Source organism: Drosophila rhopaloa, unplaced genomic scaffold (assembly GCF_018152115.1).
Source record: "Drosophila rhopaloa isolate 14029-0021.01 unplaced genomic scaffold, ASM1815211v1 contig_163, whole genome shotgun sequence".
Lineage (NCBI taxonomy): Eukaryota > Metazoa > Arthropoda > Insecta > Diptera > Drosophilidae > Drosophila > Drosophila rhopaloa.
In genome coordinates this window covers 15,288,334-15,309,059 of record NW_025335043.1, presented here as the reverse complement: position 1 = coordinate 15,309,059, position 20,726 = coordinate 15,288,334, and the positions used below count along the sequence as shown (strand labels likewise).

The 20,726-nt window shown below is 43.0% G+C and overlaps 5 protein-coding genes across 5 annotated transcripts; 1 reads left to right on the top strand and 4 right to left on the bottom strand.

Moving 5' to 3' along the window:
- Positions 1–8,795: 8,795 nt before the first annotated feature.
- Positions 8,796–11,063, bottom strand: LOC108041962 (iduronate 2-sulfatase). The gene is made up of 4 exons (XM_044457858.1): positions 10,854–11,063; positions 9,441–10,461; positions 9,212–9,385; positions 8,796–9,030 (listed from the first exon to the last, which is right to left on the bottom strand). The coding sequence occupies exons 1-4, from the start codon at positions 11,055–11,057 to the stop codon at positions 8,891–8,893; spliced, it is 1,539 nt and encodes a 512-aa protein (XP_044313793.1). The 5' UTR covers positions 11,058–11,063; the 3' UTR covers positions 8,796–8,890.
- A 982-nt stretch (positions 11,064–12,045) lies between these two features.
- LOC108041967 (brain protein I3) lies at positions 12,046–12,926 on the bottom strand. The gene is made up of 2 exons (XM_017120045.2): positions 12,702–12,926; positions 12,046–12,650 (listed from the first exon to the last, which is right to left on the bottom strand). Exons 1-2 carry the CDS (start codon positions 12,766–12,768, stop codon positions 12,349–12,351), a joined length of 369 nt encoding a protein of 122 aa, XP_016975534.1. The 5' UTR covers positions 12,769–12,926; the 3' UTR covers positions 12,046–12,348.
- Positions 12,927–12,943: 17 nt separating this feature from the next.
- On the bottom strand, positions 12,944–15,390 carry LOC108041966 (cell division control protein 48 homolog B). The gene is made up of 3 exons (XM_017120044.2): positions 14,526–15,390; positions 13,666–14,466; positions 12,944–13,606 (listed from the first exon to the last, which is right to left on the bottom strand). Exons 1-3 carry the CDS (start codon positions 15,379–15,381, stop codon positions 13,110–13,112), a joined length of 2,154 nt encoding a protein of 717 aa, XP_016975533.2. The 5' UTR covers positions 15,382–15,390; the 3' UTR covers positions 12,944–13,109.
- Positions 15,391–15,578: 188 nt separating this feature from the next.
- On the top strand, positions 15,579–19,507 carry LOC108041964 (YTH domain-containing protein 1). Its single transcript, XM_017120042.2, is given in 5 exon segments — positions 15,579–15,733; positions 15,878–16,777; positions 17,072–17,815; positions 17,818–17,913; positions 17,916–19,507. Coding segments are annotated over 5 exon segments (2,169 nt in total). The 5' UTR covers positions 15,579–15,717; the 3' UTR covers positions 18,329–19,507.
- Positions 19,508–20,218: 711 nt separating this feature from the next.
- LOC108041965 (drosomycin) lies at positions 20,219–20,595 on the bottom strand. The gene has a single exon (XM_017120043.2). It carries the CDS (start codon positions 20,527–20,529, stop codon positions 20,317–20,319), a length of 213 nt encoding a protein of 70 aa, XP_016975532.1. The 5' UTR covers positions 20,530–20,595; the 3' UTR covers positions 20,219–20,316.
- Between the last annotated feature and the right edge of the window lie 131 nt (positions 20,596–20,726).

Sequence of the window (20,726 nt, the reverse complement as noted above, 5' to 3'; positions counted from 1 at the left end):
CCATCCGCTGCTCATTCACAGGCACTCGGCGTCGTCGCTTGCCTATTTCTGTATGCGTAACGCAATCTATTCATAAAATAAAATTAAATAAAATAAAAAGAGAGGAAAAACAACAAGCGGCGGTGGCGGCAGAAAAATACATATTTTCATTTACAAGACCGGAAGAGCACTTCCTCTGCGATGTGCTGGCTGTACCATCATCAATCGCGGCACCCGCACCAAGATATGGTTATAGTGGAAGCCCATGTTGCTGTTGCTGTTTGTGTTGCTGTTGCTGCTGTGTCGGCTGATGTTGCTGTCGTGCGCATTGCTGTTGCTGTTGCTGTCGTATGCTAAATACTAAATACTAAATGCCTGTTTGAATATGCAACTTTGACTGGGGGCCACAGTCATCCAATCCAATCCCCAGCCATTAGTTTCGCTGGACTAGCAAACCGCTCGACTGTCCGTCCGTATGTCCATTTGTCCGTATGTCCGGCGGTTCCGTTGTCCGCTCATTGGAAATGCAATGCCATGTGTGTGATTTTTATTGAAGCACATCCAGATATAAAACAAGATTTATGCCAAATGAATATATTCATGTTTGGCTTATAAGTTGCCTAGATCTTTTTAGGAAAACTTACGAATCCATTCGACAGAACTGTTGATCAATTAATTGTAAATATGGTTATCAATTAATTATTCATTTTTGTAAGCAGCCAATTAAAAAACATTCTTAATAAGTAAATAAGAGCTTTGTTTATTAGGCAAATGTTACCAATTTATTTACAAACCTTTTGTTACCTCTTAGTAAAATACACACCTGATCTTAGAATTTACTCAACGATTTCGCTCGATCCATGAGCCAATTAGAAATTTTTTGAAAGCGGCCGGGAAAATATTTGAAATAACATTTAGCGCAAAACTGGCGCCTTTGCAAATTGCCTTCGACTAACCCAAAGTGCTCATTAAATCGTGGCGTAAAAATTTTCGGGTTGAAAATTCGAACAGAAATCTTAAGTCCGTTGGTGAGGTGTGCGGAAAAGTCGGGCGGAAAATGGCGAGTGGGGCGAAAATAAATTCAAATTGGAAACCATGGCCATGGGGATATATTTACGGCATTCGATATTTATAGTTTGAACTCAAACAGGTGTAAACCGTAAAATGGCAAAACATTGTTTAAATCATTTCATTGTAAACTCCGCGCTCCCCGTCTTTTCCCCTTGTTTTGTGTGTTGGGTTGTCCAAAAGTGTAAACAAAAGTGCAAACAAATTGCGGTGATGAGGAGAGGAGTGAAGAAAGCGAGTGGGGATTCCAGGAAAAGCCAGAAATCCAGGCAACAGAGGGAACCCAAAGGGGATCCCTCGCTCTCATTTATAATGTGTGTAGTTCATCAAAATTTTTTGGCACGCGGCCCCTTGCGGTGGCATTGTTCTGGTGTTGAGATATCCCGCCACAGATACCGATACTCGCAGACACAGATTCATCTGATATATCTGATATATATATACATATACAGCAGATACTCCATACACACTCGCAGATCGGATCGCAGGCTTAATTTGAATTATTTGGCCGTAAATAAAGCACAATGGGAGCGGGAAATGGGATTTTTATTTCGCTGTCCGTCTTTGAATTGGTCGCCCCGACTGACAGAGCCCAGAAAAAGCATAAATATTTATTATCATAAGAAGCAGCAGCCCCTCATCCCAGCAACGGCAGCATCAGCAGCACCACTGAAAAGGAAAACGATTTCTCAATGTCTTTTATATCGCAGCCAGTCGAAGAGCTGCGTTTCAGTCTCAGTTTCCATTGCCGGTTCTCAACCTTTTGTGCCACAGCCAAAAAGCAGAAAGATCAGCTCGCTAAGAACTGTTGACACCTGGTTAAGACCTTAAAGTACCTCATAAAACCAGGCAATACCAGGTTTTTGGGATAAACTCGAACTGTGCCAAAAGGGAACCCACATTTTACATATGTTCTTAAAGGTTCTTTGCAAAAACACGCATTTTTTTCGATGTTTTTGCTATATAACTTGGTCTATATACGACCTACAATAGAAAAAGAAACAGTTTTGTGCAACTGGTAACCTAAGTAATCGATCCCTATCACTTTCTGGCTGATTTGGTAAAAAAAAATTTTTGACCGATTTTCGCATTTTTGATAAGGGGTAACACTTGATTTTTTGCCAAAATTGGGACAAAATAAAAATTTTGAGCTGAGTATACCATTGGATAGAAAATTTTGTAACGAATTCGGCGAGGTATGACATTCCAAGATCTGACCATTATTTCCAAGGGTTTTGATTAAAAAACTGAAAAATTGAGAAGCTTTTTTTCAAATTTTGACCATCAAAAATATATATTTAAAACATATTTTTAAGTGTTTTTTTGACGTAACTTTGCCAAAATAAGACGCACAGCCAAAAGAATGACTGTTTTGTGTAGTTGTCAACCTACAAAATCGATTCCAGAAGGATTTGGTAAATTTTATTTTTTTGACCGATTTTCGCATTTTTTATAAGGGGTAACACTTGATTTTTTGTCAAAATTGGGCCAAAATAAAATTTTTTAGCTGAGAATACCAATCGATTGGAAATTTTGTAACGAATTCAACGAGGTATGACATTCCAAGATCTGACCATTATTTCCAAGGGTTTTGCTTAAAAAACTAAAAAATCAAGTGGTTTTTTTTCCGGATTTCGATCATCAAAAAATATATTTAAGACACATTTTTTTAACGTTTTTTGTTGTATTTTTGCCGAAATAGGCCGCACAGCCAAAAGAATGACTGTTTTGTGCAGCTGACAACCGATACAATCAATTCCAGGTGGATTTGGTAAATTTTATTTTTTGACCGATTTTCGCATTTTTGATAAGGGGTAACACTTGATTTTTTGCCAAAACTGGGCCAAAGTAACTGAGCTGAGTATACCATTCTATTGGAAATTTTATAACGAATTCAACGATGTATGACATTCCAATATACGACCATTATTTCCAAGGGTTTTGATCAAAAAACCAAAAAATAGAGCTGGTTTTTCCAGATTTTGACCATCAAAAACATATATTTAAACACACATTTTTAAAGTTATAGTTCTTTACCTCTATCCAATAGAGATTTCCATTTTGTCTTATTATAACTTACGATTGTAATAGATATTATTATCATTTATTTTTGCCCGCATAGAACATTTTTACAGAAAGACCCAAAAGTATGCCACAAAACCTATCTGCCAGTTGCTTAGAATTTAAGCTTTATAACTCAACCGTTAAGAGCTTGTTAAATTTAGTGCCCATATACCTCTTTTAGGGTTTTGGCACAGGGTATTTGGGCAAGACAAAAGACAAAGACGCGCTCTTGGAACCGATCAAGAAACTTGTTTAGCACGCGTTACAGCGGCTGCCTGTTTTTCAGAGCGGGGGCTTTCAAACTGTTTGCGGTCGGTCACTCTTCAGAAACCCCCTAGCCCCCCTTAACCCCCCCTCGATATACCCCGCCCACTTGGCTCCCATATATAGCGAAGTGCAGGGGTTTTGGGTATATAACTTTACATATATTTGCTTATGCCAGCAAAGACGGCTCTCGGCTTAATCCGTTCGGCTAAACGTTGATTACTCCGATCTCCGGAATACCCCCTTGTACCATCCCATGGCATCTTAACCCCCGAAAGCCCCGCTGTACCATCCTGACCCCCCGAACGGCATCCCTGCGTGGGCTCATTGTGGAATTTCTACACTCATTCTTGATTGTTTCGTTTCGTTTTACGCTCTGGGCCAAATGTGTTGTGTTTTGGGCCTGCATTCCAGCTGAATTGGTTTTGGTTTTGCCCGGGACCGAAAAATCTCTTTCGACCTGGCCAAGCCCGATTTTGGATGGTTGGCGGGACGGGGACGTGGACGGGGACAGGTAGAGAGGGGGGATAATAAATTTGAATTTCAATAAATTATTTTGTTGCCACAAGACAGCCAGCAGAAGACCCTCTTTTCCACTTCATTGTGCCCCTGCTCCTCCGTTCCCTTCTGAATGGTCAACAGTTCGATCTTGCGTGAATTTCATTCAACAAAAATTTTCTGTTTAGCAATTTCTTTTTGGCTTTGTCGTCTCCGCTTCATTTTTATTTATTTAATTTTTTATTTGTCATTTTTTGCCCACCATTGTTGGCCAAGGCTGTCGGCGATTGATGGCGGGAGCAGAGGGGTTACCCATGTACTATACATACATACCGAGATTCAAGACTCAAGATCCCAGATCCACCGTAGTTATGGTCTGATGAAGTGATCGGGCCTTGACATTGATCAAATGCCAAGAGCACAACACAGTTGCTGTGGGCGTAGGAAACACATTACGACTTGTCGAGACTGAAACATGAAGAGGTATTTAGGAAATGGGTGAAAAATGGCTCTCCAAAATGAGATTTTCAAGAGAAAATATAACTGAAAAACTTATAAATTGGTCAGAATATGGGGATCTATCAATCCAATGCCTTACAGGCAAAAACCTTGTCTTTAAATAAGATATATTATAAAGTATTCTATCCTGCAAGTAAAAATACTTGGCTTTACTTCTTATTTTGGAATAGTATATATAGGTAATCAAAATGAACTTGTTCTGAAAAACTTTTTATGAAATGTTATCATTCCGTTTCGTACATTTCTTTATCCACTTAAAACAACATTGTATTTCTTCCCAACTCTAGCATTTGTACACCAAATACTAAATGAGCACCACCAAAAATCTGGCAGTAGCCATCTGCTTTATTAGCAGCTCTTAAAATGAATAATTTATTCATTTTATACATTTGTTATAGGTTTGTTAGCTTCATGAATAATTACAAATCCGAATAATCAAATTAATATTGGGTTAATGAATGAATCGCCAGTCCGATCTGCGTTATCTGACCGAAGAGATCAACTGTTCGGCCAAAGCTACTGAATTGGATTTCCGACTTGGAAGAGACGATGATCCTCAATCAGCCGAAGATCATTTAGTGCCACAGCTTGGGATCTGCTTAGGCCCCCGACTTTATGTCGCTGCATAGCCATATATAAGGCACACAAGTGCCGGACACCTGAGGAGCGGCATAATCCGGCAGCGGCATTAATTCATGGAAATTCCGTCAAAAGAAATTTTGAGCCCCCCTCCCCCGAAAAACACTCCTCCATTTCACTCACTCGCACACATGGTAACCAGTTTTAAGTTTCTTCTTCTATATTTTTTTACTACTTTTTTCTTTTTGGCAACGGCGTCAAGTCAACTGACAAAGCTAACAAACAACCTTCGTCATTAGCCAAACTATGGCATGTCAACGAAAATTAGCATTTTTTACAGCGGGAGGCCGGCAGCAACAAAAATGTCTGTGAGTACAAGTACACTTTGAAAAATAATATGTTCTAGTCTGGAGTAAAAGAAGCTTAAATACTTAAATAAGCATAGCTGGTTTAAGGTTCAACACTGTCAGCATATTTCCAAGTTTTAGCAAACAATCTAAGAATATTTCAGTTGTTTTAAAGATTCAAAATCAACAGAGTATGGCTGCAGTTTTGGTCTACATATTTTCTCTAAGTGTACGAGAAGTATGTAGGGGGCCTAGAGAACCCGATTTACACATGGATCTTAGCGCTGTGAGATGTGGGATGTGAGCTGTTCGAGCATCAGATGCGTAGGTAAAAAGCCGACTTCAGTCCGCTTGATGAACTATATCCACTTTATACACATTTTCATGTTGTTGTTGTCGCATTTGTGCCGCTCGGTCGACCGTCGCTGCCTCTGCCGACGTCGAAGTCGACGTCTCTGCCGCTGCCGCTGCCTACGCATCTTTTGCAATTTCGTTTGAGCCGCCCACGCATTTGAGTTTGCTTAGAAATAAACGGCAAAGCAGCCTACAAATTCAAATTAAAGTTGTATTCGCATTATTCGCTATATTTTGTGACTGCACAGTAAAAAATAATGATAAATAAAGTCTTTTTGTTAAATGTTGAATACTATTTTGTATTTCATTGATTTTATTTATAACAAATTTAAAATAAATCCTATATGTTTTTACTGTAGCTTAGAATATATGTCAAAGAAAAAGAAACTGTTAAAAGACAAACTCTTTATTTTTTAATTAAGTTTATTAAAGCTTTAAAGTAAATAGAGATTGTGGATACAATTTAAGGCTACTAAAAATTATGCCCAATTTTTGTAATATCACCTTTTCCTGCTTTATTTTGATCCTCATCCTATCTGCATTATCTTTCTTAGTGTATATGACAGTCGAAATCGGCTCGTGGGCTTTATGGCCATAGATATATAATACAGTTTAGAGCCAGCCCGCCCGAGTGTCTGCCACATTTGCCACAGCTCCCAGCCGGTATCCAAGTATCCGAGTATCTGGCTAACTGGCTATCTGACTATCCATCTAAGCCAGCCTATCTCCGCGTATCTGTATCTGGAGCTGTGTTTTCATCTCTATTTGTATCTGTATCTCTATCTATCCGACCATCGGTTAAACCTCTAAAGTGCCATAGATTATTATAACACACGCGCTATTCGACTGTGCTGCGGTTAGCCGCAAAACTCAAAACCGAAACAGACACTCCAAGCCAAAGGCCCCACACGAGCTATAAGCTATATGGCTATATGCACCGCCCATCCCCGCCCCCTTCCCCTTTTCTGCATTATGCATAGCCAAATTGGGGACAAGGGAGAATGGGAGGAGGGGGGAGGATGATGGATCCACCCATTGGGTGGGGGAACACTAGCGCGAATTAAAGAAAAAGGCTGTCAACAAAGCAACGGTAAAGAAAATGAATGAGAGGAAAGCCCACAACGGAAATGGCAATGTAAAAATAAGTTATGGTAGGTGGATGTGGTAAATAATATTACCAGGGGAGGGGAGGGGGGGGACAGACAGGCGGCGGGGAAAACACACCTAAAATAGTTCTATTACCAACTTTGCACTCATCCATCTGCATAAGTGTATGGTGGATTACAATGTCTCTCTCAAAAAAGAAAAAAAATCAACAAATATATCCAACTACCATAAGAAAATTATTTAATGATGTTAAATGTTCCATCGTTCAGCAGCAAAAACGAATGTTAGTAAATTGAAATAAGTAATTTTTATTAAATCTTCAATTATGCCTTTTAATAAACAAAATGAAAGGCAATGAACTATAGTTATGGTTAGATGCCCTACTTTTAAGAAATATTTTTCTATTTTTTAGAAAAGCTTTTCTTGTTTTTAGGGCCTTTTGCCTTAGATTTTAGAAAGGAACGCCCTTAATTTTAGAAAAATGTACCCTAAAATTTAAGATGCGATGCCTTTGACGACAAAAATAAGGTGAATTTCTTGTTTTTAGGGTTAATTTTGGTATGAGTGTACCATAAGAAAATTATTTAATGATGTTAAATGTCCTACCGTTCAGCAGCAAAAAATAATGCTAGTAAATAAAAATAAGTAATTTTTATTAAATCTTCAATAAAGCCTTTCAATAAACAAAATGAAAGGCAATGAACTACAGTCTTTATTGCAAAAAATTCACCACAATCAACCAAAATTAGTGAATGGAATTGTAAAAGCCACAAAGTCTCGAGAAATATGACAAAAATCACAGAGTTGAAATGGCCCCGCCTTCTTTGGGACACATATTTTTCGAAATGTTTGAAAGTGCTGCCAAAATGCAGTTTAATCACCTCCAGAGAGTCGGCCCACATGGCGAACCCAAAGCGCAGCCCACACCAAATATGCACATTAGAGAGCACGTAGAGAAAGAGTGGGTTACCGCAGGGGTAAGGGGGCGGTCCAGCGGGGACGGGGGATCACATCGATCAAGCAGCGGGCTGCAGATTTAATTACCAGACTTGGAGGTGCACTTAAAAAAATGTTAAGATCGCTTTATTTTTTATATCGCTGCCTTAAAATTATATTCTAATATTCTTTATTTTTTGAAGTTATTGATAACTGATAGCGTTTATAATTATCACAAAATATTAACTATTTTCGAAATCAATCTTTAAAGTTCCGTATTTATTTTATCTATCCTCTATTTTCAAAAATAATAAATCGTTGCCTACTTTAAGACAGCTTTTTATACAATTCTGACGATTAGCTGTCATTGAAAACATTCAATAAAATTAAAAGGGAATAATAGGAAATTATTAATTATATTATTTTAAAAATACATTTTCAACTAAAGAACTATATCATATAGACGCCAAAGAAACGATCGAAATTTAAATTAAATCTCAGCCGACACTTTACCTCGACTTGGCTAAACTTGCCACTACAAATTTAAAAGGAGGGTTCTAATTTTCTAAAAATATTGGCTTAAAGTCACATTATTTTGGAAATTTCTTTCCGTGCTGTGATTTTCACTCGCCTGGCAACAATCCGAAGCAAAGCGAAAATGAAAGCTCGAAAAGAGTCGCCAACGTAGACTTGCCCGCCCCACTTACCCCTCCTGCTGCCCACCTCCCATCCGCCTCCTCTTCCTCTCCCCATCCTCTCCGGATTTGGCAGTCGACGTCGCTGCCGGCGCCAACGCAGCGAGACGCGCTTGCCGCCAACGTTGAATGAAATTTCATTCACAAAAATTCACAAAAACGAAGCCAAAAAGGCAATGGACACCAGTCACGCATGCGCGGATCGGATTGTATTTTTATTGGGGAGCAGGGAGCTGGGGAGCTGGAGCTCTGGGGATCGGGGAGGTGGGCTCCACAAGCCCCCTCTTCGCAGAAATTACAGCGAAAAATATGCAGCATGTCTGGGCGTCTCGCAAACGTTGTTGCCCAACCGGAAGTATTAAATTCCAATTATGGCGACAAGATATTTCGCCGTCTCGAGATCGTTTGTCGCGCTGCCTTTATTGCTTATGAATTTATTCAAAATCAGAGGGATTGCGGGGGAGAGATCTCCGATCCTCACTAGCTGCCCACGACCTCCATCAAACGCCGGCGCAGTCGCTGGCGCACATCATCGAACTCGGGAAGGGGCACCAGGTTCAGCTCCTCCCCAGAATCCAGTCGGTGGTCGTACAGCTCCTCGCCATAAACATCGTTCCAGTCTAAAAAAATAAATTAGAATTTTATTAACAAGGATATTATGAATTAGTAAGCGTTCTGTTGGAAACCAGAAAATTACAAGAATTTAAGACATTCACGTTAACTCTTTTAGAAGTCCACTTAATTCTTAATTATTAACTAACCTAAATATTTACCTATTTTTTTTATTTATTAACCACTCACCTTTGCTAAAGTTTTGGGCGTGGAATCTAACCCACAAGGTATACCTATATATATCAGTTCTAAGGCTATATCCCATGATTTTGATATTCCGCAACTTGGGCTTATCGCTGTTCGGGTGTTTTGTAGGCAACATTCCTGGTCGAGGATACTGGCTGAGAGCCACATGCTCATCCGCTGAAAGGGATTAGGTTAAATATTTATAAAAATTACAATAATCAAATGAACTTACCCCTGCCCAAACCCAATAGCTGGTAGTACAGACTCTTGCCCTCGCCACAGGTCAACTCCTGGGAGTCCTGACAGGTGGGTAACTTAGGCAGTCCAACCAGATCCACCAAAGTGGGGAAGACATCGAGAAGTTCGGTGATCCCATGATGGTACTTCGTTTGGGTGAGCGGAAACTGCGGACTCCTTATGATCAGCGGAACCCTGAGGGCCACCTCGAAGTTGCTGTACTTGGCCCATTCGGCATGTTCACCCAACGACCAGCCATGATCCCCCAGCACCACCACCACCGTATCATCCAGATCCAATCCTCCGATCAACTTGCCAAACAGATCATCCACATAGGCCACCGAGGCGTAATATCCTTGTCGTATTTGGGCAGCCTGGTGTCGGGAAATCGGTCCATAGGGAAAGGATATATTGGAGTGCTTGAAGTCATCCCTGGCCCGTACATCCGTGTAGGGATTCCAGGCCACCGCTGGCATATCCGGTGGTTTCAGCCTGTCCTCCGTGTAATTGAAGAACTGGGAGAGGTGAAACCTTGAAAGAAACTGCCGCGGAAACCGAAAGTTTATGTGGGGCTTGTGGAATCCCATGGCGAGGAAGAACGGTTGCCGATTCTGACCCTTCCGGGATTCCACAAAGCGCAAAGCCTCCGCCACGGACTCAATGTCCGGAAGGGTCTTGTACGGCTGCGTTTGCAGCTCCACTGGACAAATGAGATTCTTCCGGAGAATGCCCTCCTTATCCGGGCACACAGGAGAATTCATGAACTGCTCGGTTCGGGGACGAAAAGCTGGAGCTGACCAACTCAGGGGATAGTCATCCGTGTTGTTCGAGGACAGGCCAGGATGGAACACCTTCCCGCAGCTGTAGGTGTAATAGCCGTGCTCCTTGAAGTACTGCGGCAGAGTCGTAAAGTTTCCGGTGAAGGTGCGCCAGTAGCTGTAGAAATCGTACAGATGCAGGGTATCCGGACGTCGACCAGTGAGCAGGGAATTCCGACTGGGAGCACACAGAGATTGCTGAAAACAGATAAGGTACATAATGATAATCTGTAATTTATTGGCTCTCTATCAACTTTACTATTTATTAAGAAAATTATGCCCTTTAATTGTAAAATAATCTGTAAGAATGTATATTTCACATTTTATAGTTAAGAACATAATTATAGTATCATTGTAAATAATTTCAAAATAAAAGAAACACGAATTAATCTATATTCTGTTAGTTAAATTTTAATGTTAAGATTCGTAAACTTATTGTTAGTCTCAAAATTAAAAGAAAATTCAATAAATAAAAGCAAAGTTAAATAAAAAAAAAAAAAAAAATTAATCTATATTTCTATCGTTTTCATAAAGTACAGGTTAAGCCATATCTGCTAATCTGGACTACAATACCCACCCCCAATCCTCACCTGGCTATAGGTCCTTGTGAACACATGACTTCCCCGGGCGAAGTCATCCAGATACGGGGTGCTGGCCAGCGGATCTCCATACGCACCCAACACTGGACGCAGATCGTCGAAGATCACCATTACCACATTGGGTCTACGTGGAGGAGCAACTGCCTCCAGCAGAACTGGAATCAGCACAGAGAACAGGAGACGAGCACTGGTCATGTCCACGGCAAAGGAAATTCACGACTGTTAACTCGAAGATGCCGACACGGCGGATGTGGATGCCGGCAAATTTGTTGTGATACCCTGTGCCCATGAAATCTGGAAAGGGGTATTTTAACAAATTGATTAAAGAAATGAAAAAGATGTTTTTAATTTTAATTGTAATTCCATAATAAAATGGTAATGAAATCATTAAAGGTCAAAGGAAGAAAATTGAATAGTCTTTATTTTTTTTGGTTATCAATTTTATAAAATTTTTTGTAGAATTTAAGTAGCACTTCCAAATATTTTTAATGTGTTTTAAATTTAAAATTTGAAAGTAAAATTCAATTGTTTGGAGCACCCATATCATACAAATTGTTTTTAAGATATATTCACGGTATCTTCGAGTCGTTGCATCCTCCATTTGTAGCACTCCACTTGTTTACAGTTTTACGCGGCAAAGTGCAAAGAACATTGAAAATACGGACGTGGGCGTAATTCAAAACCGCCCTCCATTATATTTCAATTGAATTTAACGGAAGCGCGACTCGAACGACGCTTACAATGTACTATATAAACATACAGTAAAAGATAACTTTTATGAGTGGACTTTTCTGCGAATCAAATCTAAGAGAGGAACATATTTTTAAAAATAAAACTTTATTAAACTTTCTTCCCAATTATTATTTTAGGTATTCATAGCTCAAATATATTCATAATTTTGATTTTACATTTAAAATTCTAGAATAAAAATCCAATTTAATTAGAAAAAATCTCGCCACGCTAACACTAATAATGTTTTTTATAAAATACAATATTTCCTGATTTAAAACTTATATAATTGCACACTCTTTTATGATGCCAAATCACGATTTTTGTTATTTAAGTCTATAAGATAACATTTTAGGGTCCACATTAAGCAAATTCTACTGTACATGACCGTTCTCTGTATATGAAATCGCCGGACAGTGACTGGAAATCGGGGGCACACCACAAACAGGCATGATTAATATATACACATAATATTTAATGATTTGTGATTTAACGATTAACAATAATAGCTTTGTGATATTAAAATAACAGTCCCCATAAAGGAATAGTCACAAGTGCCGACCCCGAAACTTGAAGGGGGATGTATTTTTAGGTGATTTTTGTAGGGAACCTTCTCTTCCAAAAATGAATTATTGGATAATTCTCTAGAGAAAGCCATATGGGATGTATTTTCGAGTCATTAAGTGAGTCCCCCCAAGAAGACTGTTTCGAAAACCAAGGGGGATGTATTTTCGATTGATTTGTTGGGGACTCTCCTCTAGAAGACCGTTCCGCAGTTGGAGCATCGCTTCTCCTTCATAGCCAAACAGCAGAGGATTCCCAGCGGAAAGAAGAAGATGGCGCAGCATAGGCCGCAGCATGAAAAGGTGTCCTCCAGATAGCCAATCCTGCAGGCAGGGCATCCCCCAATCACGATGATCTCAGTGGGCATGGCGGCCGGAACAGGCTGAATCACCACGCTCACCGGCGTCGTCTCGAAAGCGCCGTAAGTAGGCATGTGCATATTCGGGGGCGGCGCACTGGGTGCTCCATGATGGACGCCCACAATCAACCGGGAATCTGGAACGAATCGGGGCTTAATTGGATTTTAATAGAATGATAATTTCTTACCTTGCGAGGGGGTGGTGTTCATAACTTCCTCGTAGCTCGGCGGCAATTGTACGTCTTTATCTGCCATTGTATTGTTGACGGAAAGCTTTTTTTCTGTGACTCACTCCTGAGTTTTGGCGATAATCTAGGCTTTTTTTCTACTCTTAATTTAACTGCGTTAATTGTTTTTCTGTTTTTCCTTTGTTTTGTTGAAATGTAGGGAGTTATCGTTTCAACAGCTGAGGGCGATAAATACAATCGAATATATACCGCGAACTTATCGCTTAAAACATTCATTTGAATTTGGTTTAACAGCTATTAAACATTTTTACTTATAAAACTTAAAAAACGTTCAGTAAAGTTTTAACCAATCGTTTGCTGATTTTTTGTTTTTGAAGCTTAGTTAAAATCCCATTCATCATTTCTACTTTACAAATATCTATAAGCAAACTTATAGTAGCCATCTATTTGACTTTGCGTAAGCGAGGATTTCTGCTTGGCCAGGACCTTTTCAAAGTCCTGCAACTCTATTTCGGTGGCCTCAAAATCGCGTTGGAAAGCCTCAATAGCAGCCTCATTGCATAGATTACACAGGTCCGCTCCAGAAAAACGTTCAGTGCGCGAGGCAATGTGCTCGAGTTCCACATTACTATGGAAGGGCTTCCTCTGGGCGTGGAGTTTCAACAGCGCCAGTCGGGATTCAACATCTGGGGCTGGTAAATGGATAAGCTTGTCGAAGCGACCGGGTCGCATCAAGGCGTCATCAATCATTTCCGGACGATTGGTGGCCGCAACCACGAGTATGTGCTGCTGAGCGCCACCACCAACAATGCCATCCATTTCGGTGAGCAGCGTGGAGAGAATCCTTAGCTGAACTTGGCCACCACCTCCGCCACTCGAAACTGTCCTTCTGCCAACTAGGGAATCTGTTCAGTAAAGGAGTTTAATGCTTAAGTATTAATTTAGTTTTTCAATTTAATCCTACCAATCTCATCCAAGAATATTAGGCAGGGCGCATTCTTCCGCGCCGTGTCAAATATCCTCGAAACAAATCTTTCTGCGCAGCCCACGTAGGGCGAGTAAACTTCAGCCGCGGAGGTGGCTATGAAGGTCATGTTTGCCTCTTTGGCCAAGCACTTCGCAATGGTGGTCTTGGCACATCCCGGAGGTCCATAAAGCAACACTCCCTTGGGCAGACTCAATCCAAACCGGGCGAAGGCGGCACTCTGCCTCAGTCCTGCTAGAACGGAGACTTGTAAGGTGCGTTTCAGTGATTCCATTCCTCCGATAACCTCAAAACCATCCGTCATCTTGGACACACGTACATCTGAGCCTCGCGAAGCACTTGGTTGAGTTCGGAGCAGGACCTGGCGGAAGATTTGCTCAACATTGGAGTTATCTTTTGTCAGCAGTTCCTGCTGCACGCGGCGAAGGAGGAGCGTTAGATCTGCCATCACAAAGCCTTGCGTGTTCCTGGCCATGTGATCGAGTAGAGTGTCCGAGAGTTCCAGCTCGTGTAGTTTACAGAGATGCTCCACGACTTGTCTGCGTTGCTCCTCCCTGGGCATCTCGATGGTAATCTCCCGCACAAAGCGTCTACGCGCGTGCTCATGCAGGGAGTCCGGGGATCCCGAAGTGGCCACACAAATAATGCCCTGAGGCAATGCATCTATCAGTTTGTACAGCTGAGCGGAGATGCGCAGGGAATTACTGGAGTTTTTCGGGTCAGCAGAACTTGTTGAGGGGCAGAGCAGTTCCAGATCCTCGATGAGTATCACAATGGGCTCTGAAAGTGTAATAAAAGTAAAATAAAAATGTTTAACTATACATTAAGATGAAAATTACTTAAAGGACGCAGTTGCTCTTTGAAAATTTCAGCAGCCCGGAAAATCCTCCTCAGTTCCTCTTCTGTTTCTCCTGGGTACGAGCGTAGCACTTGGCTGGCTGTGATGTAGAAACAGTTACAGCCATGGCGACGCAGGAACTCTCCGAGGAGGCGACTCTTCCCGCTGCCCACAGGTCCCACAACCAACGCTGTAGTGCGAAACCTCTGCGAGAAACCGCTTTTAGAAGTTCTCAGCAGCTGCTCCAACTCATCCATAGGCTGCTCAAAGCTGTAGGGCAGGTACTTCGAGGTGGAAGTCAAAGTATATGGCATGCCCAGTCGAGTGTCTACAAGAAGCAGTTCAGTATCTCGAGCTACTTCAAAACATTCATCATCCGCAACTCCTGGAGCATCTAAGATCTCCACACTAGCGATGCCCAACTGCTCAAGACGTCTATGCTGCACAGAGCACCCTTTAGTTAGCTTCACATGGCGCAGAAACACACGCACATCGTCCTCTAGATCCTCCAGAGAAACCTCAGGCCGCTGAAGCAGTTCCTGGGTGACTGTAACTATGCAGGGAATCTTGTGTAGGCAGGGTACTAGTTTTAGTGGCTCCAGCAGCACCAACCGCTGATTGGTGGCTGAGAATCCCGACGAGGAGGTTACCATTCCATCCAAGAAGCAACAAGTTTCACTGCCGGCACGTGGAGTAACCCAACAAATCGCGAAGCTGCCATCGGAAAGTCTGCAGCGGCACAATCCTGTTCCTGGAGGCTCCTCGCCCGCTGGTACATAGCATCTTTGCGGCTCCAGATCGCTGTCATCCAGCAGGGAAAGCGGAAATGCCGGAAAATCCAACTGCTTTTCGTACATTTTGTTTACCTGTCTTCGATAACTTAATCGATTATAACGTTCACCTCTCTTGGCTTTTTCCTATCTAAATCTGTTTTTTTTCTAAATATTTCTAGCTATATTCTTCACAGCAGTTCAGCTGCATCCGTCTATCGATAGTTGCGATAGTTGCCGCGATAGTCGCCGCTTTTCACACATATAGTCGTACTCTTCTGACGCCATCGCCAATTTATCGCCGCTGTGACGAAGAATAGTGTGTAAAACCTTGTAAAATTGGTGTGATTTCGCATTCTAAAGCCTGTTTATTGCGGTGAAAAGTGGATAATAAGTGGCGCTACACCGGTGACCACGCAATTCATGCCGAGAGCAGCCAGTGAGTGTTGATTTAGCAGGATTTTACCGACCATTTCTCACCTAGCCGATCGATCGGCGTTTTTTCTCTATATTTTTCTTGGCTTGTGTGTGTGCGTGGGTGCTCCCGTAAATTCTGGCATTTCCGTGGATTCCCTTGGAACAGGTAAACAAACGCTGCCGATGCGCGAGATGGCGGACTTGGATGCAGTGCACCTGGGCCTGGACGAGAACGAAGCGGACATCGCCGAGGAACTCCAGGATTTTGAATTCAACACAAGGAGTGAGGCTTCTGAGTCCAATTTAGGGGATTCCTCGGACTCGGAACCCAGTATCAGTTCGGTCAGCACCGCCACATCCTCATTAGTGGGCAGTAGCAAGCGAAAGACCAAGAAGCAGTCGAAGGAGAGTCCTCCACCTACGGTGGAGGCCAAATCTTCCAAGTCCTCATCCAAAAACAAAGGCAAACGGGAGCCCACTCCGGAGGAGCTAAATGGTGGGAAGAAAAAGAAGCGCACGGGCAGTGAATCCAAAAAGGCCTCTGTCTCCGAGTCCTCCGATAAAGCAAAGGCCAAGTCCCCGCCAGCCGAGGAACGCCAGCCGCCTGCAAAGAAGTCGCGCAGCAAGAAGCCCTCCAGTACCACCGATTGCGGTGGCCACAAGAGCGATGTGAGTGAGGCGGAGGACGAAAAACCAGCTCTTCCAGCTCTGGAGTCAGATAGCGAGTCCTCCGACTCGGACTCGGGAACCCAGCATAAAAGAAACGGAGGCAATGGAGGCGGCAATGGCCGCGGAAAGCCCAGTTCCAAGAGCTCCACGCCGGAGAAGGATTCAGGCGGCGGTGGGTTGCAGTCCCATTCGCAGAAGGGCTACGACTACATGACGAAGCTGAACTATCTGTTCCGGGACACGCGATTCTTTCTCATAAAGTCCAACAACAGCGACAACGTCCAGCTATCCAAGAGCAAGAACGTGTGGGCCACCCTGCCGCAGAACGACGCCAATCTTAACCAGGCCTTCAAAGAGGCCAGAAACGTGCTGCTCATCTTCTCGGTCAATGAGAGTGGTACGTTACAAATATTGTTTTCTTATATTTTTAACCAGCTTAATTTGGTGAGGAAAGTCTGATAATTTCGTGCACAATATTGTTTATCTTAATCTTTATATAAATTCTGAAGGTTTTTGGACTTTCCACCTTTCTAAAATACATTTACCTTATTCCTTGTTAAACTTTAATTTGTATACTTATCTTCTTATTTTATTGAAGTAATGATTTTGATAAGTTACTAAAAATAGTGTCATAGATATCCAAAATTTAACTCCAACTCCAATTATCATTGCATTATTGTTCTGCTTACAGGTAAATTTGCAGGTTTTGCCCGGATGTCGGGCCCGTCCCGACGGGACATTCCTCAGGTGGCCTGGGTCCTCCCGCCGAGCATTTCGCCCAAGGCGCTGGGCGGCGTCATCGAACTGGACTGGATCTGTCGCAAGGAGCTGTCCTTCAACGCCACCCTGCATCTGCACAACACCTGGAACGAGGGCAAGCCGGTGAAGATCGGTCGCGACGGCCAGGAGATCGAGCCCAAGATCGGCGGTGAGCTGTGCCGCCTCTTTCCCGAGGATGAGCAGATCGAACTCACTCCAATACTCAAGAAATCCAAGGAGACGGCCCGGGTGATGCGGGAGAAGGGCATTCACGTGATCTACAAGCCGCCCCGGAGTCTCTCGTCGCGTGGCCACGGAGGAGGAGGTGGTCGCGGCGGAGGCAGGGGAGCCGGTCACGACCAGCTGGGTCCGATGCGTCACAAGCGCAGCTACCACGGACCACCGCACCATCGCCCGTACCGTCACCATCATGGCATGGGCCTCCCGCCGGGCGGAGGCTTCAAGCGAAGCGGATCTCCCTATCGTCAGATGGGCAGCGGTGCAGGAGCACCTCCCGGCGGACCTGGCGACATGAACATGCCGGCGTGGGAGCGCTACATGTCCTCGGCTGCAGCTGCTGAAGCTTATGTGGCGGACTACATGCGCAACATGCACGGCCAACTGCCGCCGTTGCCCTTCGTTCCTCCATTTGCCCAGCTGCCGATGGCAGGAGCTGGAGCGGGGCAGCAGGTGCCCTGGCACCGGGCGCAGCGGCCGCCATGTACGAGCAGCTGCCGCCACCGGTGCGGTACTACGATGGACCGGGTGCACCCCCCTGCCGGATTATCCGCCTCCCCAGCGGCCACCACCACCGGGCTTCGATAAGGCGCCGAGCTACGAGGAGTTTGCCGCCTGGAAAAACGCCGGCCTGCCCACAGTGCCACCGCCGGGCTTCCCCGTCTACGGCGGAGCACCCAATGGCGGTAGCAATGGAGCAGGAGGCGCAGCCGGAGCCCAGGCGGCGGCTGCTGGCGGGGGGATGGGAGGCGGAGGAGGTGGAGGATCCGGTGGCGGCATGGGTGGACCCGGCGGCTATCGGAATCGGGACGGCAACAACGGCTCCGCGGGCGGTCGTCGACGGGAGTACGGAAATCGCAGCGGCGGCGGCGGATCTTCGCGGGATTCGCGACCGTATCGCGAGCGTGGCGGCGGCGGCGGCCAGCGAAGCTATCGGGACAACAGGCGCTAGGCTATATCGAGGTCGTGCTCCTGGCCTCGCTAGAATCGGAAAGTGTAATCCTAATCCTCTCGCGTGTGAAAATGCAATGAGAAATATTGAATGCGTTACGGTATAAGCGAAAAGTTAATATGATAAAACCGCTGCAAAACCCTAGACCTTTTAAAGCCGGCTATCGTCTAAAGTCGATACAACTCTCTGTCCCCCTCTTTCTCTGTCCCGCTCACCAAAACACCCCCACCACCCACACTATGATTAAAACAAACTTACGACTTAAGCAAATTTCAAAACAGCAGAGATCTTAATGCTAATTAAATATTTTAAACTACAAAAAAAAAAATACAAAATGAAAGAGAGATTATGTGAACTTTATTTACCCAAAACCAAAAATATATAAAGAGCGAGAGAAAGAGACTTTAAAGAGACGCCCAACAACAACAACCACAACCAACAACAACACCATGAACGAACTTAAGTTAACATGAGATCAGTGATCAATCAGTGATGTGTGTATCGTGTGTGCCAAACCCCAAACACAAAACCCCATTCTCCAACACCCCCGAACCCATTAAAGTTCCAAAAACGAGAGTTGGACGCAGCAAAAGCCACCTAAATCAAATGTGGGGATGCGTCCCCCAGAAAGACTTTCAAAGACCTAAACGGAGCCCAGCTCTAAATGGGGATTAAGAGTAATAATCACTGCTACCTACCTTCAAAGACGAGGGTCCAGTCGTTTCGATCCGATCCAAGCTTCCTTATACGTAGTATAAAACTAATGCAATCATATTTAACACTTACATGTCTTGCCGACAGAAGACCATATTTATCCCAGAAACAGACACACATCCGCCCACATTTTGGCCCGGAGTTCGCTCTCCGGGTTCCTTTGGCCCTGTAGAAATTCGAACCGTAGCAATCCGAACTGTTTGACCCTCGAGTTGGTCACCGAATCCCCCCATCGATTCCACTCAATGACTGCCACATTTTCACGCTTTACCGGAGCATTGACTGCGACAAACACTCAAACACACTTTTCCGGACAGACATAGGGAGTTTGCTCTGTTTCTTTGCAGGATCTGCTGGACTCTTTGGACCATGGATACAGCTGGGAATTACATTACAAAATTGATTTGGAGAGAGACATTAATGGAGAAAGATGCAAAATAAAGACTGAAGCTGATTTAAAATATATTCTAACTTTGTACTTTATTGGGATGTCATCTTTATTTTTTTTAATAGGGTTTAAGGCAATTTAGCAGCCGTCTAACAATAAAAATGATTGCTTTTTTGTTTCTAAGTATCCCTACATTTTTACTTAGGTCTTAAAGATTTATAGTTAATGGGACAGCTAAAACTTATTTATTGAAAGAACACAATATAGAAACTTTAAACAAAGTGCCCATTACAATATTTTTTTTTTTAACTTCAATATTTAGAAATACTTAAATAACAACTTAAAATGATTTACTCTGCTAATGACGGCACACTTTAAATTTCCGGTAGGTAATGGATTTTCTCTAATTACCAAAGAGGCACTTATATTCATACACTTCGGTTCTAAATAACTTAATTTTATCTGACTTACCAGGATATCATATATTGTAGTAATTTTGTAATGAGTGTGAAGTAAATGTATTTTCACTCGAAGCCATTTATCTGGGCGTTAAGTTTACAGTTATTACAATTGCTTAATAGGTCCTAAATTGTTTATTTTTCGAACGTTGCAATATTGTTTTGGTTAAAGTAATTTGAATAGATAGACAACTTTTTAACACAGGCAGTCCTATATGTGGGGATTACAGTTTACTGTTTACTATTTTAACCAAAAGTTTCGTAATAGAATTAGATTAGTTACTCTACTATCTTTCAAGACAAGACAGTAATAATACAAGAACTGGTGCATTAATGTACATTATGTTTTTTTATTGAATATTCATAGTTGCAGCGTATAATATTGTATTGCTGAACGTATTTCAAATATATTTTTAAGGACTGGTGACTTAGCATCCTTCGCACCAGCACTTCAGGCTGGGACTGCAGTGTCCACTGACGCGTCCCTCCTCCTTGCACACACGACGGCAGGTCTCATTGTCCCAGACGGCACAAGGACCCTTGTACCTTCCGGATAGACAGTCGGCATCGACTTGGTTGGATCCCAGGACCACCAGCATCAGGACAGCGCAGAGGGCGAACAAGTATTTGATTTGCATCATTTTGTGGAAGTTCTCAGGGAGCCTGGTTAATGATTTTTGGTTGAAGTATCAGCGACTTATGGTTTGAAAAACTCGCGGAGGAGCTTATATAGTGCCCCGATCTCTCAGTCGAGCAACTAAGCTCTCAGTCGACGCGATGTCGGGTATAAGCAAAATAGAACAACACGTTGAGATAAATGTGTTCCGAATATTAAAAG